The sequence below is a fragment of the Ooceraea biroi genome, chromosome 7 (assembly GCF_003672135.1).
Source record: "Ooceraea biroi isolate clonal line C1 chromosome 7, Obir_v5.4, whole genome shotgun sequence".
NCBI lineage: Eukaryota > Metazoa > Arthropoda > Insecta > Hymenoptera > Formicidae > Ooceraea > Ooceraea biroi.
In genome coordinates, this window is record NC_039512.1 from 2,196,163 (window position 1) to 2,217,150 (window position 20,988).

The 20,988-nt window shown below is 39.5% G+C and overlaps 1 protein-coding gene across 5 annotated transcripts in view; it reads right to left on the reverse strand.

Moving 5' to 3' along the window:
- Positions 1-20,988, reverse strand: part of LOC105277651 (rap1 GTPase-activating protein 1) — a 109,948-nt gene that overhangs the window by 36,847 nt on the left and 52,113 nt on the right. For all 5 annotated transcript variants that reach the window (XM_011336163.3, XM_011336165.3, XM_011336166.3 and 2 more), the window contains 2 exons: positions 3,093-3,201; positions 2,869-2,961 (listed from right to left, as the gene is read on the reverse strand). In XM_011336163.3, the coding sequence (XP_011334465.1) occupies positions 2,869-2,961; positions 3,093-3,201 (202 nt within the window). The remainder of the gene's footprint in view (positions 1-2,868; positions 2,962-3,092; positions 3,202-20,988) is intronic.

Sequence of the window (20,988 nt, forward strand, 5' to 3'; positions counted from 1 at the left end):
GTATGCATTGTCGACAACAAAGGTTGCTTATCGTTCCAATTGATATAGATCTACATTATCGGCAGCAAAACCGTCGGTCAGACCAAGTCGAACAAGAAGAGAAACAAGAGTAGGTAAAAAAGAGCGAATGCTTCTCACGCAAAGCTCGTAAGACAGCATGTGGCACGCAGATGATTATAGCTCAGCTGTGGTGAAATCCGGATCGCGATTTGCCAACGAGAAAGAGAACGAGAAGCGAGGAATATTCTTCAAAAGCGGTTCCCATATGCGCAACTTCCTGCAGACTCGTTCGTTTTTGCGCATTCGCGGTGACTATTCCCACGAGTATAAAAGTCACTTAACTTCTCCAATTAAAAAAAAGAAGATCCGAGTTAGTCGACAATAAAACAGCGAGTTGTAATGTCTGACTGACTAAAATGTGATTGATGTCCGACATAAAATTTTAAACGGAACTTGAAATTTCAAATTAAAAGAATCATGATTTCTTCATTCTCTATTCTCATTCTAAAGAATTAATCGGTCAAAATATAAATTAATAAATTAACTTTTAATTAAAAAATATAAAAAATTAATTTTTAGCATTACATGCATTTTTAACATTACATGTATTAATGTTAATATTAATAGATGTAATAATTTGCACGTCTTCAATTTTAACAACTTTTCTATTTTTTTGTGATCCCATAATATTAAACATATCCGATTTCTTCTTAATTTCCTAGTATTAATGATTGATGAGAAGGGGAGAGAGAATTGCAGGATCATCCAAAATACAATTATTCTCCGAGTGCCATATGATGCGTCATTTAATTGTGTGAATACCGCAAAATAGCGATCTGACACGGAGCTCAAATGCATTTTCCTTTATTTAGGGCTAGTAAGAGGCGAAGTAGCTCCTATCGTGCCGGTTTAGCACGTGACTGGCACGATTTTCTCTATTAGCGAGACAAGAACGTGGCCCGACGCGATAGAACCCCATGCGTGTCGCGATCGGCCGATCGCAGGAAATCAAGCGGCGCGTGATCAAGCGATTCGTCTTGAGAGTTTTTCATACGCATCTCGGCAGCCGTGACGGATCGCGTTGTTCATTCATCTTCGGCTTCTTCCTCCTTCTCGCCTGTTGTCCATTCATCTCCGGCTTGTTCGCACGCAAACGAAGTCTGTCGTCCCGACCGAGGGCGGGTCATGTCACGCGAGAATTTAAGCAACTCGATGATAACCGCACGCAAAGAGCAGTTAATTAAGAATTATAAACTAGAATTGAATGGACGAAGAGAGTTATATCTTTCCTACGAACTCGAGAAAATCAATCCTTCTTTTTACTCGTAACATGTTGCATCAAATAATCAGCAGAAATTATAGTTTAAATTAAAGTGGAAAATTTTATCATCTTTTTAATAAAACTTTTAAATATATTTATAAAAAAAAGAGATTTAATACGTAGAAGAATATTACGAAGATTGTCTTCTATTTCTGTAAAGTTTTCGGAGATAACATAGCAAACATGTTATATATAATGTTATGTATATCGTAATATTATATTTGGTATTAAATATATAACTAATAGACTATTTATAACTTTATTTCGATATGCGGAGATATAGTTAATGTTGCTCATGCAAACTAACATTCGAATAAAATATTGATTTCATCCCGTGCGCATTGGAGCACTTCTAAACTAAATCACCCATGAAGGCGTGAGATAGAAGCGATATATCGTAAATTTAGACACGGTCCAACTTTGTGGGACGTTTGAACTGGTCGTTAAACCGTGGTTAGACGCATGAAATTAGATAACGAGGAACTAACAGTTTTTTTTTCTTTTCGGATATACGGGCACCGGTATCGCGGTCAGCACGAAAATACTACGTCATGAAAGCCGCCGCTTCAAATTAAGATAATGACCATATCATAAAACTGTCTAGTTTTAAACACGCATTATACGTTTCATAAGTGAAAAATTTTAAAAGTAACAGAATTTTTGTCTTAAAAAGAAAGAACTTGGCGTGACAAAAAGTACATAAAATTCTCTCAACTAAAATTACCTTAAGGGGATCCTGGAGTCGTTCGTCTGTATTACCGGCGGAATTGGTCGATCTTACTGTAGTAATTACTCTTTAATGATTGTATAGAATGAAAAATCCTTCTCCACGATTAAAGTATACAAAGAAATATACCGAGCGAAACTCGACTTTATGTTAAAAACGACAAAAAAAAATTTACAGTTTTATTATCGGCCTATTGTGACGTCACCTCGTACATTAATGTTCTTAATATAAATGTTTTGCAGTTTGTGTGGCCAAAATTCGATAATCGCAAGGACGGAACAAAATGAAAGAATATGGGGAAGCTTTTAGAAATGAGTTTAGAAGCCTAGTGTCAAAGTAATTAGTGCAGAAAGATTCGTGATCATTTCGTGCCTACGTATGCCCGTGAAATCGTGGCTGAATAAAAAATTGTGATTTTTGTCCGTTTGGAAAGTTAAGTCCTGCTTTTCACATTACATTATTGTGTGTACTTTCATCGTGGAAAAGGATTTTTCATTCTGTGAATTGAATAAAAAGAAAATACAGGAAAATCATCGATTCCGCCGGTAATTCAGACGCCGCGACGGAGTTCACTGGCCACTCCAGGATCCTCTTAAGAAAAATTTTTTTGAAGAAAACATTCCAGAGAATAGTATCTTCTTAAAAAGAAAGAATTGTATTATCTTCCTAAGTAAAGTTTAGTTGAGAGAATTTCATGTACTTTACGCCAAATTTAGTTATAGATAAAAAATTAATTGACCTTTCATTTCAGCTAATAATATCCATGGATCTTTTCCCCACGTATATACTCGTCGATATAAGTATATATTTTATTACATACCTGAGAGAAGTATGACGGCAGAACGCAGCGCTGATCATCAAGACGTGAACTCTGCACTCGCTCAAGCAACTCGAACAGATCCTGCGTTGTGTTCTGTAACAGATTTTTTGGAATCAGTTTCTCTTCGCTCCATCCGCCTTTGAATTGCGTTCACCTTTGACCATAAATTAATATCTATATCTAACAGTTTCAATAAGTGAGAACAATTGACAATATATCGTTACTTTGACTTTTTCCGGTTTGGTGCCTTGTACATCCTGCCTGTCATCTTCTACAGTGGTAGTTCGCCGCGACTCGGGCTCGCAGTATACGGACTGATCCAGCTGCTGCCTCCTGAAAATGAGCAAATTACAAAACGATTAGTATGTAACCTTCCATATGTAAAACATCAAGATTTTATTCATTCAATATATAAGTAATTTGATACCAAAACATACTTTAAGCCTTTATAATTTTATTTTATAGAAATTTTCACAAAAGTGTTTCCAGGAAAAAAAGAAGATATCAATTTAACTTATAAACTAATTTCTGTGAAATAGGAGAATAATGGATGCACTCTTAATTCTTAGAAAATTAGACAGTCTAAATGAGAACATCGATTAATAATAAATGATTAGTGGTATTTTAATTGAAGAACAGCTTTAATTTCCACTGACTGAATATCAATCTTGCAGCCGAAACTTTCCAACGGATCTCGATCAAGTTCATCTCGAGGAGAGCACCGGGTTAAACGCATCTCGGAGGAAAAATCCCGCTTCTCTCGGCGCGCGGAAGATGCTGGCCGTTTCGAGAACACGTACCGCGCTCGATCGATCTAGCCGCGTGATCCCATAAAGCAAAGTGCATCATTACCGGATGTACATTAAAAAATGGGCATATTAACATATCTCCGCGCGCAAAGGCACGTAATAACTCGCCGTACGTAAGTTACACGATATTATTACGAGAGATTCCCTCGCTCGTCCGCGGGCCGTAACAATATTGCGGCGACGCGTGAGTAAATCTCGAAGTGAAGCACTTGGTGGGATTCGTGGAGCGGCCATTTACGAGAGGAAAACCTGTGGTAAACAACGCGCGATAAATAACAGAGGTAAAAGGTAAAGTGAAATACCGTGGCGCGCGCGAGACGCATAATCCACTTGCTGTATACTCGCGAAACGCGCGCGTACCCTCTCGTCTCGATAATAGCGAGGATTAGATGTTATCAGACCGAATAAATTAGCTGTTCTGTTCTTCAATTCGACGATTTTTCGAGAAATCGATAATTGCATTCTGAATCATATGTAGAGTATAGTACCGTTACAAAAATTGTAACATGCAAGCACATGTAGGTGCAAAAGTTCGTACGATAAAAGCTAATTTTATTTATTAAAAACAGACATGACACATAATGTTTTAATCACAATACTGGCCGTTGCTATCAATAACCCATCTTAATGTTATATAACCCAAAAATTATACCAAACTGTGTACCAAAAGTGACAACATTACAAGAATTACATGTCGGACATGGTAATATCGTAAAAATAAAGTCTAAAAGTAAAGCAAAACTGTAAAAATATTTCATGATAAAGTTTTAATTGCAAACACATCAGTGTTCACTTGAAACTTTTGCCACGAGTTTCTAAACATTACAGAGTTGCCGGCAAACGATCTTTCAACAACAAAAGAAAGAAAAATGATCCTGCATTCATTAGGGAATACCCGGCTGAAAGGCAATGCGCAATTTTCTGAAATACTCTGAATATAAATTCTAATAAGGCACCGAGGCCTTGTCGAATCGAGCCTCCTCGGACTACTCGGAATGCTCTTTTCTGCATAACGTCAACTCTGACTACGAGACGAGTACTCGCATCAGAGGCGTAGTTAGTCCCTTTTTTCAAATCCAAAAAGAACAATCGGAAACGCAAATACAAACATTTTTTAAATTTAAAACTCGTTTAAATATTCATTTCCTCAACATTTGTGTAATTTAAAATGTAGATGTTGACAAAAACTTGCTTGTGTTTCGCGTACATATTTATTTTAAAGCGCTTTTAGATTTCTGTTTCGGTATTATTATTATATTATACACATGAGAGTGTCTGTATTGTAACAAAACCGCTTCTAATCTCGACAGTTCAGCATTTCTAACAACAAAACAAAATAATCGAAATATTTTACATCCATACATTATATACTTCGCGTTATTGTACCGTTATTCTCTTGTGTGCGCCTCATGATGATGATACGTATTTATAGAAGTGTTATAACGAGTAACGGTATTACTCATTACACGAATTCAAGGGAAACCAATGGCATTTGGATAAAAATAGGAAAATAATCCATGTTGGTGAGATTTACATAAGGATTCAAAGACTCGAGCTATATACGCCACTGCTATTCCATTCCAAATACTCGCTGACCAAAACGCAACGAGCGAGACCAAGGCGCAATAAGCGAGATAGCAATTATCCAGGCTCTCTGTGCCGCAAAGAAATAATCGCTTCGTACGATCGTATTTCTATCGCGCGCGGCGCGGAGAGAACTTGCTTCGCCAAAGGATCGCGCAGCGCACGAGAAAATCACGCACGAGACGTAAAGCGTGAACGGCCGCCGCCGATTCATTGGTTATTCTTTGAAACTCAAGGGCGAGTGCGGTTTTATTCAAGCGTTAAATTATAAGATAAATCGACAAGTGCGTGAAATGTATGAGATTGCGCGACCCGAAATTTTCATCTGTGAGAGCAATCCTTTTTTTTTTCTTCTTCCTCTCAATCTGATCGAGAAATAAATTTGTTAAAGAAATTTAATGATATCTGACGCGATTTAACGTCTGACGTTTCCTCTAAATTAAAAAATATTCTCATTAATCTCTCTCTTTCCAATTTCCTATCAATGGCATTCTAACTGATGACTTAAATATAAGTTAAAGAAAGCAAGTTGTATAAATACAAGAAAGGTAATTATCATAAGCCAAAGAACTAACTGTAAGAGAAACAATGTCGATAATTCTGCCAAAGATCGAAAGATTAAAATCATCGTTCAAATTTTTCAAAACATTCATTGCCTAATTCGAGGTAGCCCTATGAAACGAGGACAGGCTTGAATAAGCTGAGGATGAACCGAGACGAGATAAGCGGCTGCATCTGGCAACAGCTGCGGACTTTTTCAGCCTGCAATGATGACGACGTCGTCTCGGCAGTGACATCCTTTCCTGCGCGTGAGCTCATTGCGTTGTCCTCGCTTGGGAAAAAAGAAGGAAAATTATTCCGTATGTAATACGGCGTTCTGAATTCGCAGAACATTTTCCATTATCTCTGGGGATGATGCTACTGACATAAAAAAACGAATGTTCCCTAATATACTTTTCATTTAATATGTAACTTAGAGATGTTGAAATTCTTTTACACATCTAGTTTGATCTGTGACCCATGTGGCATTCCATTTAATTGCTAATGTGCGATAGCAAACGTCAATGCTTAATATACATAACTCATTTTTCTATCACATTTCTACCACTTATTCTTTCACTGTTCCATTTAAAGGTAAAACATATGTTTAACAAACATGGCAAATTTACATGGCATTCAAATGTTTGCAAAATTGATGCGATCGGATCGATTCGGCGGTGCATCGCCTCGCTTTTACGTTCCACCGATGCTGTGCATGCAAATATGGCGGAACGAGAAATGGCAAAAGCAATCGTCGCGCGACATTGCGAAAGAGCGGTTTCGTGAAAGAGACGGTCTCGGCGACCGGCGGGTCCTGCCACTCTCGACGGTGGAAATCGGCGTGCTTCTAAAACGGTTCGTGATCTTTCTTCTCGCGAGCAGCGTTTATTGTCGTGTCCGTCGATAATTGCGCATTCCGCACACTCGGTCGAACGCCATAAAGGAACCAGCCGTCGCCGTGCGTTGCGATCCCCAAACATAGGCTCTTGTCGCACCATAACCGGGTTTAATGCCGGCGATCCGGTCATGAGAGAAAAAATGAAGAAAGAAAAAATGAAAGAGAGAAGCTATAGCGATGGATAGATTCGCAGACGGCTCTCTTGCACTCGATTTATTCCATTAACGTTCAGACAGATCAAATATCATTTTGCTTTGCGGATTCTTTTGGCCATTTTCATCAATTTCATCAATCTTTTTTATTCATAGCTTACGAAATAGATTTCTACCGAAAAATTGAAATTTTTGGAAAGAGCAGAAAAGAGGAAAAAGCGGTTAAACGACAAACTCGCGTTGTTTTTATTATAAATTTGTTTGTTAATAATTGAAAGGTTTTAACAATTTTTAAATGTAAGTTTTCATTCTTTAATCATTGAAAACTACATGTTAAAGCATCAAACGTGAAACTTTTTAATCAATTTAATGATATAATAGTATGGCCATGCAGTTTTGACGATCGTGAAAGGATTCAACGTTCAATTCTTTTCTCGTTAACACTGCGGTATTTGTCAACAACCTAAATGGATCATACGATCTTGTTGTTATTGACATTTATAGTTTGTATCTCTCCATCGACAATCGTGCATTCCGCTGCGACTGCTAGCTATTGTCGTTTTCCATTCCCAAGCCGATTATTACGCAAACAAAATCACCCGTTAACCGGCACACTGAGATAATAACGTATAATTTCGCGCAAACATTCCTTTGTTTCTCTTTAATCTTCCTACACTCGTGGCTCTTAAGTTTTTTTTATCGAAAAGTCAAAACTATATTACACAAAATAACTACGAAAATACATACCTTAAGTAATAACAAAATCTACAAGCAATAATAAATAATTATATAATTACGTAATTGAAATATCAAGTAACTCAAAATAGCAATGCAACGCAATGGCGAAGCAAAAGTTCGCCATTTTCCGCGTCTGCAAATTATAACATGTCAAACTTTAGTTGAAAAGTCCAGACTTTACAACTTGCCTGTCATTTGTTTCAGAGAAAACTTTACGCGCGTCATTCGGATCCCACGTGGAATCGCGCACGGTTCCCATAGGATCGCGTTTCTTCGTGTATCGCAGCCGCAGGCACCCGGTCCACAGAATAATGGACGCGCCCAATTAAACGAGTTAATTTAATAAAACGCTCGAGCGACGCCACGCTCGAACTGAGCGACCGGACGCTTGTTGCAGGACGAACAAAGAAAAAAATTAGTGCACGGCAGGATGAGTCTCCTAATAATGGTACTCGTAATCCTGTAAGTACACTCACGGAGATTACGCTCCAAGAAATTTGTTAATCTCCAATGACTAATTTAAGAGAACTCTGTTACCCCCTTAAGAGCGCCAATTTTATCTTTAAATGGAATATTAATTAATTTGTCCACATTTAACGGAATAATGCTTTTTATGAAATAATGAATAATAAGCGATAAAAAATATGTTGTCGATGTCGATGTCGAAAAAATATGTAAAATAATAAATGATATGTAAACTAAAAATATGTAAAATTGTCATCCTCTTCATTTATCATGCTCATAAGTTTTATTGATACATAAACTACTAATAAGAATAGACAAAACAATACAAGAAGTCAAAATCTGATTTGCTCTGTTATCAAAGCATAAACATAAAATTAAGGTTATTAATTATGGAAATGTTGGGAAGATTGGAAATTGAGATATCCAGGATCGTTTACTTTAATTGAGCAAAATCACAGTAATAATTTTAAAGTAACACGCGACGAATTAACGGTGTCATGGAATTTTTCATTTACCGTTTGAAGTACACCGGTGATCAAAGGCGATTAATACCGGATTCACGGCCGTGGAGGATCTGTAGTCACGCGCGTTTACGGAAAGCAAAATAAATGAATAAAAAAAAATGCGAGCGATCAATGCGAGCGCGAGCCGAAGTGCACACGCGAATGGAAAGTAACCGGACAAACGAGTTCCGCGGCAGACGTCGTGCCACTTGCGTGTTGCAAAATCAATTTTGCAACGCGTGCACAGAATGACAGAAAATCCGAACTCCCGCAGAGAACGATCAAAACTCCAATCAATTTTCACGACTAACTGAATGCTAGCGAAATCAAACAATAGCGAGACAAATATTAACCGATTAAAATAATATGAATATACAATTGAAACGTTATCAAAATTAAAAAAATTGTAAAGCGATTGCACTCTAAATCTAATTTAGTCAATCACAATTTTAATTTAAAAGTTAGCGAGAATTGTTATCAGAAATTCGCTACTCCGCTATTTTCAGTCAGCCATTTACTCTGAATTTATTAATTATTAACTATAGGTAAACACAATTTCGTCGGAAATCACTTCTTCAATTGTATCAGGGTTAAATTTCGAAAGAATAGGCTTTTTCAGTGGAATTGAGAGTCACCTGTCTCGTGTACCTCGAGGAGCTGCACTTATCGCGAGGCATGCTAGGCAAATAAAGTGATCCGAGAATTCGCGGACAGAGTAGTCCCTACCGCGATCGTAGCGACTCGATTACTGCTCGATAAATCCGTAGCCGGGCCTGGTCGAGAATTTTATCTCGTGAAAGTTATCGCGGGGCTGTCTTTATTTAGTGGATACAACGGGTTTATCACTTTCCATAAAAATGCATGGTCGACTAGAATGCAGGCGCGCAAGAGAAACGTGACGCACGTGATTTGTGTCTGTGATTGGCCCCGTCTGTACTCAATAAATTAACGATAAGACATTACCGTGTCCTGCGTTTTTTCGATTTGTCAACATGCAACTATGCGACTGAAACGAGAATCGCTACACGGTATTTTAATTGAAATCATGTTTTAAGATTATTTGCAGACGTACATAGACTCTTACTATTCAATATTGCAAAAAGTTACGTCAATTAATTAATTGCGTCAATCAACTTTGCTTGTCTGACAATGTTGATCGTGCTAAACGCCGTGTGCATTTCCGTCGACTGATCAACGCGCACATGCATGCGTCCTTTATTCTCCGTATACCCCGTTACGTAATATGCCGGTTATTCTATGGGTTAAGCTCGATCTGATCAATACGTCGCTACGATCGATCGAGAGGCAGTAAATCTCGAAGATATATCATCACGAGCGTATCGCTGCAACGTCTGTTGTGGCTTGAATTCTAATTTATTATTTATCTCCCCTGCTGGATAAGTAGTAAAATTAATGATTCTAATTTTGTAATTACTTTCTGATGGCTCTTTTATTTTTTCAGTAATTATGTTACTTGTCAATCATTCTATTCAAAATTTTGTTCCTCGCTTTGGCCTCCCTTTCTTATGACTACCTATTTATATCCCACCAGACTGCGATCGAAACTGTAAGAAATGTAAAAAAAATTGATAAAATGTAAGAAAAATTGATGTCCATCTTTTTTTCTCACAACGGCATCTCGTCCGTCCGGTTTCGCACTTTTCATTACGAAAGGGACCACAGCCCTCGGAGGATTGACAGACAGATGCGTCCACAGCGGTCCTTGCGCGATATGTCACGCATGAATATGTTAATGCACGTCACGCACACGCGTGTACATCGTCATGCACGCAAATGCTCATGATTGATTGCGCTGAAATTTTCCCTCTTTGTTTCTGTCCTCCCCTCGAACGATCACTCGGATCCTCTGGCCCTTCAAAATTTCCTGGGATAAAAAATATGTCTCCCCCGGCGAAAGTTCCATCTCGTATTTTCCGAGAGACAGTTCGTAGCCTTCGGTATACTCTTGTTGGAATATTTCTTCTGTATTCGTCCGTCTGGTTAGCCTTTTCATTTTTTTCATTCTTAAGGGCCTTTTATTGCTCCGTTCAGGTCCACTTGGTCGGATGCTGCATGCGGTAAAGGGGTTAGACACGCAAGGGTACCCTTTGTGTCAGTGAGCAACCGGGCCTTTTGGAAATCCGATCCACGTGTACCTGTGCCTCGTGTAAATGCGGTGAGTAATCCGTTTGTCGTACACATACGATACTGCTTTAGCTGCGATTTCGTTCATCGGATCAAGGAAGGACTTACACATCGCAACGACACGTGTTATAGCAATAACATGCGTGAGGATGGAGAAACTTTCGTTTCGCACTAATTGTAAGATATTTTGCGTCATTAATTTAACATAGCATATAATATAATATAAATGATATTACAAAATGCAAATGAGAGATGTTATAAATTAAAAATAGATAAAAGATAAATTTAATCAAAGTGAGAAGCATAGAGTTATGAATAAAAGATTCACACGTACATTAAGAATAAGATTTCCTATTGTTGAGGGGAAATAGGAAATTAGTAGAGGAGAATCCCCTATTATGAGATATGCTCCTAATATGAGATAATGGGGTTTCTGCTAAACTAGTGAGCACCATCTGTTAGTTCCACCATGAACTTATTACTCTTGATGTAAAATGTATTTAGTGAAAAATTCATTGTTCGTTATTGCGTTTAGCCTTTGCAAGAAAAGATTTGTGAAATTGTGAACATGTCAAAGGAACTTGAGGTAAGTCTTTAAACCTTGTTTATTGTATAATAAAGAAATGGTTGGCAATAAATTCAGTATGCAATGATAGAGTAGAATCATAGTAACAGGAAAATACGCGATTTGTTGAATTGCTTAATTGTAGAGGTTAGATTTCATGATCGCGGAACCGCTAGGCGCGTGGCTCGTATAATGAGATATTCAGGGTACTCTTAATATGAGATCATTATTGCTCGAATATGAAGATTATGTAGTGTAATAAAAAGAAAGAAAATACTACGTTAAGGTTAAAGAAAAGTTAATACGAATTCATATTACGAATTTTTGTGTATTTAATTTTTATAGAATCTGACTATGGAGGTTAGAGATACGAGGAAGCGTCGACAGTGGAATCGTGAAGATTTGGCGAAGGCTGTGGCAGCAGTATTTTTATCAAACTATCTAATAAAGTTTTTTAATTGCAATACTGATGTATTTTGCACTTTTAACACCGATTTCTCGAAGTATCTTATATTAGGAGCACACTTTCTCGATCCTGCGTAAAGCTCTTTTTACAAAATTTTTTTAATTTTCGGAAAAAATAATATTTAAATTAGATTTTTCATTTTACCAACCTAAAGCTTATTAAATTCTCTTCAAGATAACGTATTACATTTTTAAATTCTGCCTATAGATTTCCTTATATTCGGCAAAATCGATATGGTATCTCATAATCGGGGACTTTCTCTACTCTCATGATCGTCAGCTATATTTGACAACATATTCTGCGGCGTTGCGCCTTCGTTTGAAAATATAGGTGTATACGGGGCGCGTTCGTTTACTTTGTCAAAAATCAACGGGGTTCTCTCCCCTGAATTTATCGGCGACGACTTCATCACCGCGGCATGGAAATTCGACGGATCGATAAATCAGTGATGCATCAGCGTTGACAGCGTCGGCTCACCGTGATTTATAGCGTGCCCATATTAGCGACACTGTTTCTTTCCGCTGTCGATTTCCGAACGCCCAGGTTGACCGCCCGTCACCCCTCGATGAATAAATCGAGCGACATATGCGCCGACGAGTACGATATATCGAATACTCGTCGTCCGCGATTGTCATTTGTCAAGCAAGCAGAGTTCCAATCAGGACAAATTCGCAAGCAATTTTGTGAAAAATGTCGCAACAGAAATTCAGTATTTTGCTCAACGTTTGCATACAAGTTTCATAAATAGCTCATCGTTGTCGGAGGACAAAATTCGAACAAATAAAATTTCGTCAAGCAATTTTTTTAATCAGAAGACAGCAGGATATTGCGTTCAAATTTAGAGATTGTTCTGAGAAACGATTGGAACATCATTGAAACTACGTTGAATTTACGAGTGCCACGGTGTCCTGACTCGTGCGGTTTTCTGTCACACCCACGTGCTCGACTCCGAATGCGGTCTTGTGATGCAGAATACGCCCGATCGTAACGCAGAATTGCGCGTTGTCTGGCCTCTTGCATTTACGTGGTATACGAGGCGAGGATCGAATAAGAACGGAGACATATTCCCGCCCAGCTCTCACGATCGCAAGTGAAATCCGAGACTTCCTTATCTATTCGCGCTGGCTTTCCGTGAAAACAGTATGAGATGCATGCAATTTCCAAGCACGTCTAAATTTTTCCAAGTTTGTTAAATGTTCCTTGGAGAAATCACGCTCGAATATATTATACGTAGAAAAACAAGTAACAATAATGTGTCATCAATAATGCAATCATACAAAAAACAGTCCTACACATCCCACACTTTCACGATGGCTTGCGAATGAAATTCATTACGCCGCCACTGAAAAACAAATATCCCAACTTTCTTTCCAAACTAATACACGAGCGCGCCTGTCGCTTTATTTATCTCTCGAGAGATCTGCATCGCGCAGAGAAAACAATTAAACGAGAATTAATACTGTCGTTCGGTTGGCGTCGCGTGTGTTTGGACAGAGAGCAAGAGGCAGGACAGAGGAAAAATAATAAACGGAGTCCCTCGTAATTTCGGGGGTCCCGAGGCCCCGATGCTCGAAGGGTTGACAACGACGTGATATATGCGCGCGGCGGCATATGTCGCGGCTTTATGTCTACGTATACGTTTGACGCCGTACCTCCGGTCTCTACATGCCGGAAAAATATGCGACACCCCGGGCATAAACGCGCGAGATGCTCTCCCAGGGACGTAGCGGTGAAATCGAACGACATTTCAGTAATTAGACCGACCCCGACAGATCGCGATCGCGCACTCAATATGTTTAACGAACCGCATATAAAGGTGTAACACTTTCCCCAATTTTCCCACTTATCTTTCATCAGAATTTGATATTAATTAAAATGATGCGGCATCAAAGCGTTTGAATGTGTCTCTTAAGAGGATCCTGGAGTGGCCAGTGAACTCCGTCGCGGCGTCTGAATTACCGGCGGAATCGATGATTTTCCTGTATTTTCTTTTTATTCAATTCACAGAATGAAAAATCCTTTTCCACGATGAAAGTACACACAATAATGTGAAAAGCAGGACTTAACTTTCCAAACGGACAAAAATCACAATTGTTTATTCAGCCACGATTTCACGGGCATACGTAGGCACGAAATGATCACGAATCTTTCTGCACTAATTACTTTGACACTAGGCTTCCAAACTCATTTCTAAAAGCTTCCCCATATTCTTTCATTTTGTTCCGTCCTTGCGATTATCGAATTTTGGCCACACAAACTGCAAAACATTTATATTAAGAACATTAATGTACGAGGTGACGTCACAATAAGCCGATAATAAAACTGTAAATTTTTTTGTCGTTTTTAACATAAAGTCGAGTTTCGCTCGGTATATTTCTTTGTATACTTTAATCGTGGAGAAGGATTTTTCATTCTATACAATCATTAAAGAGTAATTAGTACAGTAAGATCGACCAATTCCGCCGGTAATACAGACGACTCCAGGATCCCCTTAATTTCGTTACATAGAGTAATAAGACGATACAAGCAGAGTGCGATGAAATCATGATAATGCAGCGGATATAACAAAGAGGAAGATGATCTGGATGATAATTGAATTTCACAGAGGGGTCCGTTACCAATTCCGCTTCCGGGCCCAGGGATTCCGACCTACGCGCTTGGCGACACGCGGGGACTCGTCCTTGCATTTGCATAGGCCGTATTTCTCCTCTCATTACCATTATTATGAGCACTTCGGCATTGTGCAGTGGGCATAATGCCGCTGCACCTCGGCGCGCAGTGTCGCGTTGACATTTGCATCCCGACAAAGAGAGCATTCACGCCTCCTCTCTATTTCTCTTTCTTCCCTGTATCTCCGGCCGGCACCCTCGAAATTCTACACTCGAGAGAGCACTCTCGCCGCCGATTCACCGTGCAAAGCGCCGCGGTATAACGCATTACCGCCGCAACGCACTTGAAAGAGAGAGAAAAAAATGAGGAAGAAAAAGAGAGAAAGAGAGAGACACGCGCGTGCTCCCTACCGCGCCGAATAATTAACGCGGTGGCTGGGAAAAAGGCGCGAAATAAGGAACACGTCTCTTTCGACGCGTTTAACATTCTTATTGTGCCTCGTAAAACGCTTGCGGCCAGTTTGCCGGCCCATTAAAAGCCACTTTGGATCCCTAACTCGCGACAGAATTTGGAACCGGAATCTAATTTATAATCCTATACGTTCCCCATACACTCCCCGTGTTCGGGGGAGCAGAATTCTATTTATAGTTTTATGTGTCGTGTGTCCCGTGACACGCGCGTATGCATTCCGATTCTCCGTGCGTTTTCCGTGCGTTATGCGGCGTGGTCAGGTAATAAATAGATCCCATCCCCCGAATTCCGTGGCGAGAATCAAAGGCGCGACACGTTGTCATCCAACTCTTGGCTCCCTCGGGGTCTTGCTCGGAAAGACGCGAACAAGCTGCGCTCGTTGTCATCTGCTACGTGCTCGATAGAATTGAGTCGCATTCGTCGACGAGATCGCAAACAACGCCACGGGATCGCCGACAGAAACGCAAGGCGGAGGTACGTACGGATGCAAATCGAAGGTACGAGCGAGCGAGCGCGAGAGCTGAATACAAATATTCGCGTGCGCGCGCGTATTCGGCCGGCGTCGTAAACACGGAATCCTATTGCGTTTGCATGCGTGGCCGTGGTTGTACGTAACGATATCTTATTAGGCAGCTTTCCGAAGCAGATGACGTCGCCTACGACGACGAGGGCCACGAGGACATCGCGAGCGAGCGAAAGACAAGTGGTGTGGATTACGTATCTCCGGCTTTTATCGAGATCCGCGGCGTCCCGCAAAACGCTCGTTGCGTGAAAACCATATCTTTGGTCGGATCGCCGTCAGGCGCATCGGGGTTGATCGAATTAAGCGTGACTCCGGGGTGAACACGATACCGCAATATCTCTGCTGTGACGTATGGTTGACCGGAGGAATCACGCACCCACAGAAAAGATTTCTGGACTTAATGCTATTACTCTTTAATCTATCATAAAATAAGATCGCTATAGCGACAATCATATTTATTATTGAAAAGAAGCATATTTTAATCTTGAATAGAAAATTCGAAAATCTAGATTCAAATAATCTTCGTGCTATCTCATTCATTTTCTCAGAAGGATTTAGATACAAATTTCTAGCAAGTTCAAAATATTCTTGATTTCAGAATATTGTGAGATCTAAAAGACATCTTATTCTATTCTTCTGAGAGAATTTGTAGAATCTGCACAAAACGGCCAATATTTATGTGTTGCAATCGAAAATCGGGAAAGTGTTTCTGTTATTTACAATGAATAAGTGCAAAAGATATGGAAATGTCTTATCTCGAATCTTATTTCTCAAGTAAGTATATCGTATATACTTACTTACATTTCCATATCTTTTAATATTTCTTGTAGAGTATTGCACTTATTCATTGTAAATCTTTCCCGATTTTCGATTGCAACACATAAATATTGGCCGTTTTATCGGAATAAAGGACGCAGAAGCGCCGAGTCGACGAGCGACTGTGAGGAAATGATGCGTCGACATCGACAAAGCCTACTATAAAGTGGCGCTAATATCAAATTATTCTACATACAAGAATATATGAGCATAAATTTGTATATGTTACTCTTGTCTCGAGACAGTAAGACAATCTTATTTAATTCGAGAGAGAAGAATAGAAATTACTGATTTAAATTAAAAATTGTTTTATTTTCATATTTTTTATACTTGTAATACGATTAAATTAGTCAAGAATATTTTTCGTCTTGTTATCAGAAATCCTTTCTGAGGGTGCGTGTTACGTATTTCAAGATTTTGCGATGTTTGTTACGTGATTGTAATTAAGTATCATCGTTTTCATTATTAGCTATCGACTTTCATTAGCACACGATTGTATGTATGTATATATAATTGTACGTATGCTTGCAGTGATGAATTTGCGCATATATTGTGCGTGATGTTTTATAATGGAAATATTTGCATCTAAACAGTATCGCACACGTATATTTAATATACATTTATTAAACGATCGATATTAAATCGATATTAAATTGTGCGACTCTTTGAACATTTCCTGATCTCTGATTTTTAAATATATTTTAAATAACTGTTTTATTTTTGTGTCTGTTTTTCATGAAAATAACGTTTACTCTTTAATCGATCCTTGCGTATGATATTAAAGCCGATACACCGATCAGTTTTTAATCAGGTAAAAAACTTTTTGTCGTAACTTCACGTGTTAAAAGGTTGAATACTAGATTTTTGGAACAGTTTCTCGACATTATTTTCATTTTTAAGTTCTCCGGCATTACCCAATTAGTTATCTCGCATCGGGTTTCGCTCAGAGTGATTCACGCGCTTATGGTGGTCGCCCGCGTCCACGCTTGACCGATTTCTTCAACGGTACGTCCATATGCCAACAGGATTAGAATTAAACTACTTATGTCGCACGCGCCCAGAATACACGATGGTAACTCGCTTTGATGCCCGCTGACGTTTTAAACGTCCGCACAGCCGCATCGACACGCTCCGATTTCAATCGAAGACGCGCGTTGATTTACGATCCTGTAACACGCGTGTAATACATGGTTATTCACGCTTCGTTTCCTATCCATATGGCAAACTGCAATCTCCTTCCGTTGAGTCCTGAAAAAATGTTAAACCCGTCCAGAATCTCCGAATATATTATTCACTAAAGTCAAGTGACACTTAAGGGGATCCTGGAATCGTCTGTATTACCGGCGGAATTGGTCGATTTACTGTACTAATTACTCTTTAATGATTGTATAGAATGAAAAATCCTTCTCCACGATTAAAGTATACAAAGAAATATACCGAGCGAAACTCGACTTTATGTTAAAAACGACAAAAAAATTTACAGTTTTATTATCGGCTTATTGTGACGTCACCTCGTACATTAATGTTCTTAATATAAATGTTTTGCAGTTTGTGTGGCCAAAATTCGATAATCGCAAGGACGGAACAAAATGAAAGAATACGGGGAAGCTTTTAGAAATGAGTTTAGAAGCCTAGTGTCAAAGTAATTAGTGCAGAAAGATTCGTGATCATTTCGTGCCTACGTATGCCCGTGAAATCGTGGCTGAATAAAAAATTGTGATTTTTGTCCGTTTGGAAAGTTAAGTCCTGCTTTTCACATTACATTATTGTGTGTACTTTCATCGTGGAAAAGGATTTTTCATTCTGTGAATTGAATAAAAAGAAAATACAGGAAAATCATCGATTCCGCCGGTAATTCAGACGCCGCGGCGGAGTTCACTGGCCACTCCAGGATCCTCTTAACGTGCAGAGTTACATGTATCATTCCATTGTTCCAGAAGATTATAAAAATCACTTGCAAGATTATCCAATTAGAAATTCATTGGGAGGTATCGCACGGAAATAAAGAGAAGCTTGTAACGCGTGTCGCGTTACAAACATCCGAGACTCAAATAGGGTAATAATTTCGAGGCAAGACGTTTAGTTGCAAAGCCAGTGCGTAATTATTCGGAAATAGGGATAATTGCGAAAAAATAATTTGACTCGAGTGCGTGCCCGCATCCGACGTGCGCAAACAACTGCCACTTAATATCGCACAAGTAACGACGCTGGATGAGTATCGTCCATGTTCTTTTTTTTCCCTCCCGCGATCGCCGGTTTGAGATTAAATGCGCGCGTGGCGGCTGATGCTATCAGCCGGTGCACATTGGTAACGCATCGCCGTACGTTTCTCGTTCCCCGTCGTTGCTTCGTCGGGCCCTATGCGCAGTGCTTACATAAGCGAAGCCGGCTATCGTTATACCACGGCACGCACGCCTATTTCCACATAGTTTAGCCGGTAATTTCGAGGTTTACGCGCTGCACGGATTTCCCACCAGAGTTGCGTATTCCGGTCTCGATATAAACCGCTCATAGTTTGTTAATCAAGCCTTTTCGCAATTAAGCGAAGAATTCACCGATTAATTGCATCAACCGGCGACTCGACGGCTTTTGCGGTCCAGATGTGATTTACGACAAGTAGGTCAATATGAAATGTTTTGAAATGTTGGTTTGTGCAAAGTATATTTTTATTAAGGGCAAAATATAATCTTCGTAACAAAGTTACGCGGAGAGAGAACTCGCTACGGTTTTAATTAACATATACTGCGGAACCGTATATTTTTCACGGTAATTTCATCGTTGTGCTTGCTGACTACGGCATACTACCCAGTATAATATCTTGAAAATAGAAGCGCAAAATGCTCTGATAAAATTACGCGCGCAAATAAGTGCCGAACTGATTGACGCAAAACGTACCGTGATTTAAAAGTTCATATCAACGCCATAATACGAGAAAAAGCAAGAGAGACCCGACAGAAGCTCGATGTTTAATTGAATCTAAAAGCGCGTTTAAAGTGCGATGTGAAAGTTAACAATAAAAGGATTACGAACGTGCGTTTTTGACGTTATACCATTAAGCGGCTCGTTCATTTATAGCCATCAGCGAGCGCGAGGATTATATTTGATCGGATTATATTTGCGACGGTCGTAAATAGATATTCAATAAAATTCGAACGTACTCGCACAGAAATAATACTACCGCTGATGCGGGCTTGTTTACTGGTTGCGCAAAATGCAGGATAAATTGGATAAAGGCGCGTAGTGTATGTACATTATGCGTATTGTTGATACTCCAATTGATGTTTGACTTCGTGTTACTGTCGCGATCAAATAACGGGTGCCGCGGTCGTTGAACATCCGCTCGTTTCAAGCACCGCGAGATAAAATACGAGCACGAGAATGCCGCTCTCGGAACGAATTATCGGATGGCAATAATCTCGGGGGTTGGTCCAGCCGAGGTCCCGATGAATTGCACGCACCCCGTACGTTCGTTACCACCCAGGCGCGTTTAAAAGGGTGCGACCAATTTTCCTTCCGCTCCATTACGTAACCGGAGACTTGTCCGCACCGCGTCTTTCCGGATTAAATCATGAATCATCCAGGTGAGTCCTTACGAAAACCATTGAATGCACCGATGCACCGATATTTGTCCGCTCGTGTACAAGCAGATAAATTCATTTACATTACGCGCAGTACGAGCTATACGTAGATAAATTCCGGAATATTTGTGGAAAATTATTATTTGTGGAATATTATCCGCGAGAAATAATTTCTCTGACGTAACAAAATCCAATAAATTTCCAACGCAACTAAAACATTTGATACAAAGAGAGAAAGAGAGAAAGAGCAAAGACCGATAAAATTGCATAAAATAACAGAAAAATTAAGCATGCTTCGAATAATATTTTCTTTCTAAATACCTATCATATAATAAATTTATAAAAATTCATTTATGTATCAGACAGGCAAATACATCTTGCGCGTGCATAATGTTTCTTAACGTGAAATACAAGTAAAAAATTAAACATTTTCTAGCTTTGCATCCCTCGTACGATTAATGTAAGCATAATACTGCATTGAGCTGGGCAGCGGCCGGGACATAATTAAAGGGTAGATAGAGGCAACGAAAAAAAAAAGAAAAAAGAAATGCAGAGTCCCCTCCCACGTGGAGGCGATAGAAACGTGGCCAAACCTCGCGCCACGGGGGAGAGGGCTCATGGATCTCGATGATGATCTCGAGAGGGGTGCCGCGCGCGGGATGGACGACGCGTGACTCACAAAGAGTGCCCACTGTCCCGCACACCCCTCCGATTACCATTGTGGAATATATATATAATATATATGCGCCATTCGAACCGTCCCTCGACCCGTGGCCATTATGCTGAAGCTTCCACATGTGACGGAATTGCGGTTACGGCGTACGACTCCATTCAGGCAGATTACGTGCTCGATAACGTCTGTTTGGTGCAAACATGACTCTCTATCTCTCTCATTCTCTCTCCGTGCCACTCCACATCAGTAATCGGATTGATTTAATAAAGCATATGCAGCGGGAAGCAAGCGGCGCGTGCTGCGACTCCATTACGAATTGCGGTGGAATCGGTATCGCTCTTATGAAACATTTTGTGTAACACTAGCCGACAAGATCGAATTTCTTGTGGAATATAAATTTTCACGAACGTATGTAGATTTTGAACTATATTTCCCGAGAAATCGAACCATGTCAAGCGAAAGCAAGAAGGAAAAAATACGAATTTGCAGTATTCTAGATAAGGATGTAAAGAATATGTACAAATTCGCAAAGTTTTCTTATACTTGAACACGTGACGAATTAATTTTCGTTACTTCTTTCTGAT